Source organism: Colossoma macropomum, unplaced genomic scaffold (assembly GCF_904425465.1).
Source record: "Colossoma macropomum unplaced genomic scaffold, Colossoma_macropomum, whole genome shotgun sequence".
NCBI lineage: Eukaryota > Metazoa > Chordata > Actinopteri > Characiformes > Serrasalmidae > Colossoma > Colossoma macropomum.
In genome coordinates this window covers 25,023,295-25,037,997 of record NW_023494801.1, presented here as the reverse complement: position 1 = coordinate 25,037,997, position 14,703 = coordinate 25,023,295, and the positions used below count along the sequence as shown (strand labels likewise).

General features: G+C 40.2%; 1 protein-coding gene across 1 annotated transcript in view; it reads right to left on the bottom strand.

The window, feature by feature from the left end:
- smg1 (SMG1 nonsense mediated mRNA decay associated PI3K related kinase) overlaps positions 1–7,393 on the bottom strand; it is a 65,256-nt gene extending 57,863 nt beyond the window's left edge. Inside the window, 2 exon segments of the mRNA XM_036590567.1 lie at positions 864–1,021; positions 7,122–7,393. Of these exon segments, the coding sequence (XP_036446460.1) occupies positions 864–1,021; positions 7,122–7,198 (235 nt within the window). The 5' untranslated portion in view covers positions 7,199–7,393.
- Between the last annotated feature and the right edge of the window lie 7,310 nt (positions 7,394–14,703).

The following is a 14,703-nucleotide window of genomic DNA, read 5'->3' as shown; positions in this document are numbered from 1 at the left end:
GCAGCAATATGAAGTTTAGCTCAGTTTTGTCCATTTTTGCCAGATCAATATTAATGTTGTTTTGTTCCAGCCAGTCTGTAAAGCGTCTTACAGCCCATTTTGTTTGGCGAATGGCATTCGGTTCATTTCTGGCTGATTCCAGGTTGTTTAGCTGTTCTTCTGTCACAGCTGCCGACTGAAAAGCTGCTCAGTGGTGACGACAGTTTGGGAATTTAGTGTAGTCTCATCTTCAGAGTCGGATCAAATCGGCTGTCGGTCAAATGTGATCTTAAAAGTGTCCGTTTTCTGTTTGTGCACAAAGTAAGAAGTAAAAACGTTCAAATGCGTAGCAACGGCGTCTCAGCGGAGTGATACAGCGCTTGTGAACAAAAAAACGTGATCTTATGGCAAAAAACCATCACGTTTAGAACGCTTCTCAACCAATCAGCTTGCGTGGCCGGAACTAACTGTTGTATAATACAAAATAACACACTGTACCTGACTGTCTCACTACGTATCGTGTTGCATTGACTGTGTGACTAATATTTTACCTTGTGGTTAGTACATTAGCTTGGGGCCAGCATATACTGGTTAGGGCTACAGCATAAGGCCAGTACAATAAAGCACAGCTTTTGTTTCAAATATTGTACTTTTATGATGCTCAACACTAATGAACGGGAAACATTAATGTTTCCATTAACATAAGCCACTCCTTAATTCTGCCGCGTTTAAAATTGCACACATCAAATTGAAATCCAAACTCTTTGTAACGTTTCATCTCAATAACAACAAACTTTCTTTAATTGGACATCTGAATATTATTAATCTAGTCGATGACTGAACAGCAAAAATGTTTAAACCGTCCATCCCTATCTGGAACGCACCTCCTTCTTCCAGTGCAGCGGCGGCAGTGAAGGCGTCATTGTGCAGAGGTGGGGTGCCAGGCTGGTCAGACGGATGAGTGTCGTAAAGAGCTGCTGAACCGTGGTCTCTAGAGACACTGCACTTCACACCTTCCTGGCTGGCTGACACACTGTCACCTCTGAAACATTCAACAGTCAGTCAGTGAGGGGGATTATAACACAGGTGCACACAGGAAATACATTCTAGACTTTGCTTAGTTTGTGCTGAGCTCAGTTAGCACAAAGTGGCTAACACAGACAAGCATGTTGTTCATTCAAAAGTTAAAAGACTGGTTTACTGTAAGACAGTTTTAGCTATGAAGGGCCACATCACAGAATAGCTGTCACCAAAAATCACAATGCCTTTCGAGAGGTTAAGCCTGTCCTACTGAGCAGGGCAGGACATGAGGGAACGTCTGGGGACAATCGTGAGAAACTGTGGGCTAAATGTTGGTGGGAACGTAGACTTTTTAGGGCCGGAGCAAACTGAGCCTGAAACTTCTAAACCAATCCAACGTCTTGTGGAGGCAGAGCTCAAAATAGGGTGGGTTGGTGCACTCGTCAACACTCTGACAGGCAACAAGCCTGTCATTAGTACATGGATGCAGCACAAGCCCGGAAACACACTCAAGTATGTAAACACAGAGCCAACGCACTGCAAACACTAGACCCTTCTGTACAAACTCACTGTGCGCTCTCACCAAGCAGCGGCGGTTAAAACACTCAATACTGAAGGGGGCGACGGAGTTAGACTGTTATTCCAACAGCCTCAACAGCTAAACATGGACAGTAGAGGAGAGTGAGATGCTTTACCTCTTCTGCCGGAATAGAAAGGCGATAATGCATAATTTTTTTCTGTTCACGTGAGCCGTCATTGCGTGAGATTCAACTGCTCTTTTGCTATAGCAGTTAAGGAAGCACGCTGGTGGTGCAAGACCGCTACGGTACAACACTTGATAGTCGTTATAGCGCCCCTTGCCGTAACGCTCAGAATCCAGCTTATGCCTGCATTGCTTTATGACATGCATTGTGATGTTTTAACACAACTACATGCAAAACCCTGTCTGCATAACTTGAAGCGTCAGTTAATGTTTATGATGGGCCAAGGGCCAAAAACACAAAAGCAAATGCATAAATATAGACAATAGGTAGGTTTCAGGTTTTCAAAAATGTATTTTATGATTTAAAAAAAAATAAAAAAATAAAAATAATAATAAAATAAAATTTATTTTTCCGGTTTGATGAGTGTTTGAGACACTGAGTTACTCCGATAAAGTGTTATAGCATTTTAAACCCTACAGAAATAAATGATAAACGATTTCTCTGTAATGCAATCACTTTAGCAGAGAGTGAAAATCTGACCGAGAAACTTATTCTGATAATGAAACACTTCAAAGAATATTTTTAAAACTCTGCATAATTAAATAGTTAAGATGTAAACAAAGTCATTCAGAGTAATTCTAGAGACAGCTAGAGCCACAACTGTTCACAGTGGTGCTGATAGGAACCAGATGTCTGAAGAGTTTAACGTCTCTAAAAGCTCCCTCACAGAAAGCTCTTATAAGAAGCAGTTACAAATATGCTGCCTGATGTCTTTTACAACAGGTTTGAGAAGGTTTTGGACTAAAATGTGTTTTTCTAAAATCCATTTCTGATGAGGAGGCACATGCAGGGCATTGCAAGTAAAACGGTCCCAAAAGAAAAATCTATTCCAGATTCCTCCCTGTTTAATCATCATATCACACAAACATTCAGGCCAGGTTCACTGGCAGCTTTGGATAGTAAATAAAATGGCTATATTTGCGTTGCAGACATAATGCCTCCTGGCTCCTACCACCACCACTAAAGAGTCAGTTTCTCTACAATTAACCACTTCAGATCAAACCACTCTGAATAACTTACATTTCAATGATTGAATTGGAATTACTCACTAAACAGAAATATGAATCTGAAGGTCAGCCCTGCTGCACCATTTTCTCAACTGCAAAACCCTTTTAAACTACAAGGTTCTGCGTTTTTACTGCACCTGAGGCACATCATCAGCTACTGATCAGGTCCTATTTGAGCTGAACCAGGTACGTCATAGCAGGAAGGAACACATGAAGCGGTGCAGGGCAGGAGGACTGAACTGTTTGGAAACCCTGAACTGACAAAGCGTAAGAGCTGGTTTGTTATTTGCCATATCAGGATTGCACAACTTCACTGAAAGTTCAGTTAACTCGCCAGCCACGTAGTTCACACGTCAGCGCACTCTCACTTAATTACCACAAATGTCCAGTGAACCACAGCCTGAAAGTAATTCCATATGGCTCTCTAACCCTGTCTGAGAACTGCAGGTTTATAACATGACATACAACATGCCAGACTATAAACTGCTGTGATCCTCCTCCTATAGTACAACCACTCATACTGGCATCTGTGGATCATGCCTGGTAGTATGTCCTCGGTTTGAAGAGGCTCTTTGAGGGGGTTTCAGGTGTTTACAGCCAACTAAAGTTAAAGGACTACTCCAGCGTTTTACAGCTTAGTTTTTATTGGCCATATTCGTTTCATACAGTTAACTGCCATTGTAATCGCTAAAAGAACAGAAAATCAGATGACTCAAAACACAAAGTCGACTGAGCAGAGAGATTAAGGTATTCCTGTTGGTCTAGAAACTATTTTGGGAACCTACTGGCACCCACTATCCACACTTCAATTCAAAATAGTCAGTGTAGACCCTAAAGTGTCGATGTGCAGGAGATTTAGCCGCTCATGAACTGGATGTCACTGTACACTGATGTCCAGAAGTTTGTAGACATCTATACATCCAGCATTTCTTCTGAAATTAGAGAAATTTTTCAGCGGAAAAAAAATATATACAACTTTCCATGTCCAGTTTGTTCCTAACAAACACTAGAAAGTAGGTGTGAATGCAAAAATTTGCAATTTCCCTTCGGGATCAATAGTTCTAGATCAAGTTCTAGCTATCAATCTATCTAAAAAAAAATTACAATACATAATACATTATCATGATATGCTTTAGTAGTGCTACATAAAAAACTGGCATCAAAAGCTCTGCATACTACGACTTATTCAATGCCTCACTGTATTAAATTCAATTAAACAGAACTAATTTTTTTTTTAATCAAATATGTAGGTCAGTGTTCAAGTACAGACAACATCCACAGAAAAGCAGCGTTTATCAAAATAACGAACATTACATTGCTCACGTCTAGCAAGATGTCAACAGTCACCCTGATCTTTTCTGTAAATACACCCCCAAAATTTCTCAAACCGCATCCAGGTCAGAGTGACCTCAATGAAGACGTGTTCATGTGATTTAGGACACAGTATGACATAGTATACTGCGAACAAAACTTCACCGTGTAGCTGAACACTGCAGATGGCTATTCTAGACACCAGCTGTGCCTCAGAACACAACTCATGTCATGTAAACACATGTATGCTAGATTACATGTGATTTCTGTTGTTTCTATTTTTAAACATAGATCTTAAGGAAAAAAAATCAAGATTAAAAGCTATTTGTAAAAAGAACTAGAAATTGGAAGCAATGGAAGCAGTTTGAGTAAAGTTTTGGGGCTGTATTAACAGAAAAGATTTGGGTGACTATTGACTTCTATGCTTTTATAAGCAATGTCAGCCTCACAGCTGGGGCTGAAAGATCAATGGGTTTTATATCAAAAATGCAATTTGAAAGAGCGCCATATTCAAATCGTGAGAGCTGCAATTTTATTATAGTCTTACAGTCCATTATCAACAACGTTGATATGAGTTTTAAGTAAGGAAATTTTACCTATGAACATGGAGCTTGTGAACTGCTATGACATCACAACCACAAATAACCGGCAGGCTGGTGCGCTGTGCCGACAGTTCAAGTGTCAAGCCAAAAAAAATATATACGCTGGTCTTCTTAGCCAAATAAAGGCCCAAACCCCAACTTATACCTCAACGCGATTTAAATTCTAATCGCAATATTGGTCCGAAAAACCACAAGTAGATAATTTGCCGAAATCGCTCAGCCCTTATCCAGTTTAAAACTACAGAAGCGAAACTTCACCTGAGCCACGTGGAAAACTGAGTTAATATGATTTTTTCCACCAAACCATTTCTTTAATAGTAAGATTATCCTCACTTTTTAATAGTAACAGCCTCCACTCTTCTGGGAAGGCTCTACACTAGATGTTGGAACATTGCTGTGAGGTCTGACTAAACATTAGTGAGGACAGGTACTGATCTTGGATGGTCAGTTCTGGATCACTCCAACTCATCCCAAAGGTACTGGATGGAGCTTCATCGCCCCAGAGAACACAGCTCCACAGCCCAGTGCTGGGGGGCTTTATACCCCTCTAGCCCACACTGGGCATTGGGCCTGGTGACCTTAGGCTCCTGTGTGGCTGCTCCATTCCACTGATCAATGCTTTTTTATGGAAATTATACAAGTTGTGTGCCCATTTGAACACCTGCATATGCAATGGGCGACCTTACAGTAGCTGAACTCACTCATTAGAAGGACTGTCTGGGTACGTCTGGACAGACAGTGCTCATATTGATACTTCCACTGCTTAATAATAGACTTAACACATTACATGTGAAATGATTTCCCCCTGATGTCCCCTGTGGTCCCTATGGCGGAGTCCCTGTCCCCTTAAACACTGTCCTACCAAACAGGACTAATTGGCTTCCTTTCACTGGAGGCCACTGGTTTGGTTCTACACTCTTAAAAAAGAACTACTTCATGTTTAAATGGATCTCTGCATAGTGAAAAGGTTCTTCAGATTGATAGAGAATGTGTTGTACAAAGTTCTATACAGAACCAAAAACGGTTCTATCGCCAAGCTTGATATTGTAACAATACAAGAACCTTTTCTGGTGTTTTCAAAAGGTTCTACAGAGAACCATATACAACATATTCTCCACCCAAGGACCATTTCACTGTACAAAGAAGTATTGTGAGCATGAAATGATTCTATACACAATTAGGGTTCTAAAGAGAACCATACCCTTTACTAAGGGAACCCTTGTAGAACCATCCTTTTTAAGAGTGTAATGTTCATCCTGAGAGAGAAGGAGAAGCAAGACAGCAGTTTAGACACCTGTATGTTGGTAGTCTAGGACAGTTTCAGGCCCCACATACAATACCCCACCATATTAATGGGAATAGCTAAAATATATGTTGGTTAGTATCTCTAACTGACCAAAATTTAGCACGTTTCCTGCACTTTTGGACTCACTGTTTTTTTAAACACAAGTAATAATACTAAAAGCATTACAAATACTACCTGAAAGGACTTAAAAGGTTTAACACAGCTACAACTTAAATCTGTAACTTATAAAAACTAAAAATCACAGGAAAACAGAAAAGTTAGCAGCGCCACTACATTCTCACTAACAGGGATGGTTGACGTACTGACTTGCATTTTTTGGGACAATTTACTACGAAGCTGAAGTCAGCTACTTGTTCGAATTCACCCGTTCCACCTTAAACGGTACAGCGGTTCCATTCTGACGCTTCAGGCGCCAGAGTGTAACTGCTGCACCATTTAAGGTGGAACGGGGAAATTCGAACAAGAACCTGGTAAATAGGAAGCAAACTTCAACCTCGTCAATTTATTGCAGACAATATGTGAAGCAATAATAATAATAATAATAATAATGATAATAAAAATAATATAAGTCATAATAATAAGGATAATAATATTAATTCAAACACACAAATTTAAAAACTGCAACAGTTAAACTTACCGCTCCGTAAGCGGCCTCAGCAACATTCAATCAAAGGCAGCTCGTCTCACCACACAGTCGCGAACATTTAATAAAGACCCCCGTTCTCTAAAAATAGAGCTAAATTAACACCTCTGTCTAAACTAAACACCATCACACTCGTTATTTTTACCTGATAAATAATACAATATTCTTGCTGCCTCGCCAGCAGCGAAAACAACAACGTTAGACCCGCGCTAGCTCGCCAGCTAAGCTAACCAGCGGAAAAAATGCAGCTGGCGCTCCGCACACGACGGACTTTCTGTCTAGGTGTTTTCAGCAAACTAACGTAGTGTTAAAGCTATTTTAAAGGTAAATAGGTGCTGTATGTGTATGTTACGCTGAGAAGCCCCAAACCGCGCCCGCCCGTCCACACGTGGAGGGGAAACGCCGCGAGTCTAAATAAAGCGGCGGGGCTGCGGCCTGCTGAATCCCCGGGCTGTCGTAGAAACACACAACCGCAGAGCGGTTACCAACCTGGGCTGCCAATCATTCCAGTTCCGTTGCAGTTTATGGGCGCTGCTAAGCCGAGACCCGAGGGCTTTGCGGCTCATTACCTTCGCCGGGACAGCATGACCCGCTTCGCCACGGGAGAGGTCCACAAACAGACTGGATTCAGAGTGTTTGTCCGACCCTCATGCATGAACAGAAAGCGAGGAACAAGAAAAAAAAATCAGTCGTGTTGTTTGAAAATTCCGAAAAAAGCGACGCTCCGTTTCTGCCTCGGACGGTTTTTAACTCGCAGAAACAGCGGCGCCTGCCGGCGGACGCGGGTCAGTGCAGCGGTGCCGTCGGCTCGGTTCTTTTTAATGGATCGGTTGAACCGATTCACCAATTCAAGTCCAACGGAGCTTTTTAAAATATTTATTTGAAAATATTACAAATATATGTAAACATTTATTTAAGAAAAAAATTCCAAAGGATGACAAAAAGCAACAATTACTAATAATTTGATGCGTGTGTATTTCCAATGGTTGGATGACAAATTTGTGTAAAGCATTCTGGGTATTGTAGTTGAGAACGTTGATGGCAAAAAACAAGGAAACAAAATCGTGAATTTTGTCTGATGAGGCTGAAGGACGCAATGCTGAAAGATACGTAACATAAATAACACTTATTGCTAGTTACAGACCCTAATGCCCCTTGAAGTTAGTTATATTGACATGATTTTTCACATTTACACAATTTTCGATTCAGTTACCCACCGAGGGTGTGGGGCTCCACTTCGGTTCAGAATCATTTCGAGGTTCAACAGGATCACTTATAAGGCTATATAGGCCTACATACACCTACTGTGACGTTTAATCTTTGCATTATTTTCTTTTTCACCCTTAGAGCAATCGATTTTAGTAAGGATTAAAAATCAAATCTTTGAATGTTTACATGAATTTCAGAATTTCTTAGTATTTGGTGGTGTGTTCTTCTTTTGCTTTAATGACAGTGTGAGCTCGAGCTTGCATGGAGTCCCCAAGTTTGACCAAAAGCCTCTGATCAGCAGATCGAATCCACTTGGGAGTCGTTTAAACAGGAGCTTCAGTGGAAGGAATAGGGTGTTTAAAATTCAGATCTTTTTGTTCAAAGGCCTTAATGTGGTCAATTTGACAAATTGGCTTCAGTTTGAATAGTGATCTAGAAATAGTGCTGGATTTCAAATATTTTGTCTTCATTTTAATTGTTGTAACTTTTCTTTGTTGTCATTTTTTTAAGATTCTAAAACTTTCTGCTGTTTATTTCTAGGTTTAAATGTAAAAAAAAAAACAGATTTTCAATATATACATAGATAGATAACAATATTATTTAAATGAACAGTCTGAAACAGACAGACTGAATGATTTCACTGAAAGCACAGCTGTATTGTTTTTTAAGCTGTTTTCTTTCACTCACATCTCGCTGTCTCTAGGCAACCACTCATTCAGGGAACCTGATTAAAACAGTGAACAGATATATTTCTCCATGAAGTGAAATGGAAATGAAATCATACTGAAAGTAGATACAGCACACTACTAAATGCAGACTACATAATACAAATTGCATGTGCACTACATATTACCACATTCATACAATACATCAAGCACATATAGATGACCTTATATATGTGTACCTGGTCTACCTGGTTTATCTGTTTCTCTTGGATTGCAAGAAAGACTTTTAATATGCCTGAGCAACACTGAAACAGTGGCATTTCTTTCAACATCCAGCACGTTTCTGTACCACGTAGTGGAATTAGTGTATTTTTAGTATCTTGGAAATCAAAACTGAACAGTCAAAATGTGGCGCAGTTCCCAAATTCACCACCAAGCGCCGCTGTTTCCGTGAATTAAATTTAGTTATGGGAAGCTCCGTTTAGTTTGAAGGACCGAAACTTACTAACCTCCCTAACCCGCAGGGCTGAACGCACACAGTGGACAGATAACAGAAAGTGAAAGCCAGAACAGCCTACAGACAGATAATGTGAGCTATTTTAAGAAGATGATGCGATATTGTATACTGTTTTTTTGGCTTAAATTATGAAAGATTGATTTCAGTCTTTCAGTCCATAACATGAATGTAAACACTGCACAAACAGTGGGGTCCACATGTCTAAGACCACTGCTGAAAAAGCTTCTGTATTGCCTTTTTTATCTAATTTAATATAACGTTTTTCTTTACAAATGACATTAGCAGCATAACAGTCTGAGTGAAAAGTAGAATCTTTGAATGTTTATATAAATTTCCGGATTTCTTAGCATTTGGTGGCCTCTGACCAGTAGATCAAACCCACCTGAGACTCTTTTGAACATGTGTTTCAATGGAAGGAATCAGACAGAAAAATAATTTGACCTTCTGTGCAAAGGCCTTAAAGTGGTCAGTTTCAAACATTTGCTTCAGTTTGAATAGTGACCCAGAAGTAGTGCAGAATTTTGAATATTTCTTCATAACTTTGTCTAAATGTTCCTTTGTTTTAGATGTTCTTAAGATTCTAAAACTGTCTGTTGTTTATTTCCAGGTTTAAATAAAAATGTACCAGATTTTCAGTGTGGCTTTAGACCTTTGGACTTCACTGGATCAATGGTTCCCAAAGTCAGGCCTGCGGACGTCATGCTCTGCACGTATTTTTTGTTTTTTTCTTACTCTACTCACCTGACCTGGGAGTTATTTCTCAAAGCAAGATTTCTCAGTTTAGCCACATAATTTAAGCCCAGAGTCAAGCCTGTCCAATAGGAAAGGAGCCGAGGGACATTCCTATTGGACAATCTTCATCTTTGGGCCAAGGTTGACTAAATGAGAAACCCTGCTCTGTGAAACACTCTGGCATATGAGAAGCTGTTAATGAGTTGAATCAGGAGTGCTAGCAGGAAGGAAAGTACGAAAATGGTTGTAGTGTAGACAGGGCTGGATTACTGACCGGGCCAATGGATCCATTGCTCAGGGGCCTCTGACTGCCACAAGGCCCGAGGGGGTTCAAGCACTTAGCACTATTCACCGCAGATACAGTGCCCTTTGGCACCCCTGGTAAACATGAGGAAAACAGGCTGTAATAAGCTTCTTAACTGATTATTCTTTGGAGCTTTCATTCAAAATATTAACAAACATCTAACCTTAATTTGAAGCACAACGATTAAAAAAAATTACGTCTTGTCATGAAATAAATATTTTTATGAAATCTGCATGTGCCACAATTGTTGACACTCTTTCATTTAACACTTTGTGCAGCCTCCCTTTGCAAAGATTACAGCTCTTTTTTAAACACCTCAAACCAAAAACATCCAGACAGCAGTGTCCTGTGGGCAGCGTCCTGTGACCGCTGATGAAGGACTGGAGGATGACCAACACAAACTGTGCAGCAGCAGATGAGCTATCGTCTCTGACTTTACATCTACAAGGTGAACCAACAAGGTAGGAGTGTCTATTAGAGTGGACAGTGAGTGGACACAGTGTTTAAAAACTCCAGCAGCACTGCTGTGTCTGAGCCACTCGTACCAGCGCAACACACACTAACACACCACCACCACGTCAGTGTTACTGCAGTGCTGAGAATGATCCACCACCCATATAATACCTGCTTGGTGGATAAACACATTACAGATTACAAATAGCCTGCGATCAAGTATCAAAGGCTCCTCCCACCTTCAAGATACCTCACCAGAAGGGGATTTATCTGGTCTTCAAACTGGAAAATCTATTACAGCACTGCTGTAAGGTCTAAGTAGGTAGGTTTACAATGGATAAAGAAATGGTTACATTTTTTACTTTGGCAGGAATGTCCCTTTAAGACACACTGACGGAAGATCTCACTGGGAAGTATATATAGTTATATATAGTTATATATATATAAACAGTTAAATCTAGTCACTGAACCAGTTACAGACTGGTTGATTGATAAACTCCTCTCATAGATGCTGTGCACACCCACTACAAGGCCGTAAAATGAAATAATTATATCCGCCACAAGATGGCAGCATTGAGCTAGTAAAGAGACAGAGACGACTGAGCTCTGAGAAATTACTACAATCTCAAAGCAGATTACTTTCTCCTTTGACTCAATGATGTCACCTCTAACACTTGAAGCTCTATCTTCGTTTTGTTGACAGAAGAGGTTTATTCCAGTGAGACACGCTGAACTGAAGTGATCATCCTTATCTCGTCTTTCCATCCAACTTACACATGAAGTTGCTAAGCAACAGCACTGAATGTAATAAACAGTGCTGTCTGACAAGGAAGGCCATGAAGATGACAGTCAGAAATCGAGGGCAATATGATTCCTCTCCAAAAGAACTGCTGAGAATTGTTCCGAGTGACCTGATATAACCTGAATTCTCTGTAAATGTAGTTTAGCAGTAAGGTCCACATCTGAGTCTGCATCTGGTTATGTCCAAAACTGAGCCACACTGACTGTATAATGTGTCTTTGGGAGTCATTTTGTGGTTGTGTTGGGTAATGAAAATGTAATGGAGGATATGCAGTCCACTTATTATTATTATTATAGGTAATGTGCAAAAATGTGCCCAAGCAGTTTGCTTTAAATGTGAATTCTGTTCCATACAATAATGTTCCTCATCCTCCTGAGGAAAATAAAACAACCTGAATTCTTATTTTTTCCCACATCATTTAAGTGTCTGGAGTATTCAAAGCAACTTGCAACTGTCAAAAAATAATAGGAACATATTTTAAAAACTGGTAGAAATTCAACCAAACGTTTTGGCTTTAGGTGCTAACCAGATTTGCAGATTAGTTAGACAATTCCTGCTTGAAAACTGTTTCAATTCATTGACATTTCTAAGATTCCTTAAGTGAACAGCTCTTTACAGGTCATGGATGCATTGTTCCTTCAATGGTTACAAGACATCCAGGCCCTGAAACCTAAACAGCTGCCCCAAACCATGATGCTCCCACCACCATGCTTCACAGGTGAAGGTCCATGGTACTTCAGGAGGTGCCTAAAATGTTTATTGAGACCCTCATATAATGATACAATTGTACATTATCTAAAAATGTTGAATCTTAAATAGGTAGTCTAATGTAAACATTTAGTTTGAGATCCAAGTTACAGTTCAGCTTATATCTTATACTGGCAAAAGGAATTGCTGTGATACACACTGTGTGTCATTCTCTGTTTTTGATGTATTTGAACACATCTATCCCTTCTGTTCAATGAAAGGTGGAAAACCACAAAAGGGATGAAAAGCCATTTTATCAAGTCAATGTATGCCATACCGCTCATTCTGTGAGGAAGTGGTTTGAGGACTCTACATTATTTAAATCTACATAATGTGTGGGGCTACAAGTGTGAAGAAAAATCCATGGGATTGAATGAGTTGGAAGCAGGTTTTTTTTCAATTACTTACAATGACAAAACTGCCTCAGGTGATCTTCAAGGCCATAAAAGGAGCTGTCAAACAATAAAAAACACTCGTAGAGTCAGACATGGATAAAACCCAGTTTTGGACAAAATTGTAACATGAAGGATAATTTCCTATGTAAAAGCTTGACTCAGGAAAACCACACAGTGGTCCACAGTGTCTATTATGTACAGTGTCAGAAAAATGGTACAGTCCACTTGGTTTCCAAAGGTGTAAATGTACCCCTTAAATGTAGAACAATGATCCCTAAGGTCTAGTTGTGTAACTTCAAATGATTTTTAAAGCTACACTATGTTCACTTTCCCTGGGGAAGATGCCAGAGAAAAAGTGTACATTTCTCTCTTTTCATAAACAAATGTTTTTAATAGAAATATGAAATAAAAGGCCAGGAGTCAAGGCAGGATTTAAAAACCTTAAAAAACCCACTTGCAACAGAATATGGTACAATTATGCTCCCTGACTAAACGTACTAAAAACATACTCTTAAGCACAGGACAGCATTTGCTCCCAAAACGTACAGTTTCGTACCTTTTTGTCTGAGTGTGTAGGTTTGCATTCATTGTTTAGAGTGTTTTAGGGATGATTACAAAACAATGATCCTTGATCAATTCTTATTGACTGCATATTAGTTATGTCAGGGATGGATTACTAACCAGTGCCTAGGGGCCTCTGTCTACCAGAGGCCATGGGGCTCAAAGCCTTGGCACAGTCCACTCCAGATTTAAACATTAGATTAATGAATAGCCACTGCTCCTCACACCACTGGTGCAAGTGAGCAGGACTGTTAATATGTCTTGTATGTTAATGTTTCAAGCTTCAAATAAAACATTTAAATGTCTGTGTTTAACCTTGAATGGACAAAAAATTTCATGGTCATCAGTGTTAGTTTTGCGCTAACATTCTGATAGAAATCCCATAGGTGGGCTAGCAGAAATGAGCATTACCATAAAGGTGTTTTTTACAGAATCATCATATTTATGGCCCACACTGAATGCCTAGCTGTAATTGTCACACTTCACCACTGCATAAAAATACAAATTCCTATAATGGGACCCCAAAGATGCTTGGGCCTCAAACGACTATGATCCATCCCTGAGTTATATGCATCTTTATCACAGCCGGTTCCTCTTCAATAAACGGCCCACCAATTTCCCCCAGTTTGCAGGAAGCAGCTCAGCTCTGCTGCATGTCCAGCCAGCTCCGCTTGATGAAACTCTAATTGTATAGGAATTGGTGGCTGGAGGTTCGTAGCAGTTCTCTCCTCATTAACAGCATGGGCAGCTGTTCAATTAGTGTCCTGCTGCAGGAAGAGGCCAGTGCTACAGCTGTCTCCTGTCCTGGTCTGATGGCCCAGCACATAATGAATGCAATTTATACACATCGCTGGCTGCAATACACTTGGGAGGCTGTTACTAAACCAGGCCTGCGACGTATTTAAAAGAATGACTGAACAAAGTGACCTCTGAATTTAGTATAGCTGCTCTACGAAGGGGCAGTTAAATGTTTGACTTGATCTTTTGGCATCAAACACCTCAGACTGGCCTCCATCAGTGGAACGAACGACGCTCGTCAATTTATGTGCGATTCTTTGAGCTGACTCAAAATCAATAGTCGGCTTCAATAAGATATTTTTAGAAAACTCACACGTCCGAGTTCATCTTTCTCTTGGATCTTGGACGCAGCCAGAGATGTGTTGGAAGAGTTTAAAGATGACGCCGTGCGGACAGATTTAAAGCTCAGCCGCAATCAATCTGCAGCACGGAGAATAAATTTCAGCAGAACTTTGGAAGGCCACTCTACCTGCAGTAGAAGAGGCCCAGAGCATAGTGCTGCATTAGATGATTGATGCTGACCAAAAAGAGTGAGATTGGAGTGTAAATCTCTGACCTCACAACCAGTTCATTTGCGATTCTTTAGGAAGTGATTCGATGCAGCACACTTTGATTCAATTTAATTATTTTGCTAAGATTAATGATTGGCCCCTATGAGTGGCACTCGACTTTGATATTCTTAAACAAATTTAATCAAATAAAATATTTTACCCATAACTATGTTATCAGATTAACTGGAACACTGTTGTACGGAGGCCTGCTGGTGGCATCCCCTGTAAGTAAAGATAATGAATGGCCACGACTTAGTAAGGTGTGGGAATGAGATAATTAAGTCGCGGCAATGACTTAGTAAGGCATAGGAATGAGATCCTAATGCGTGGCCACGGC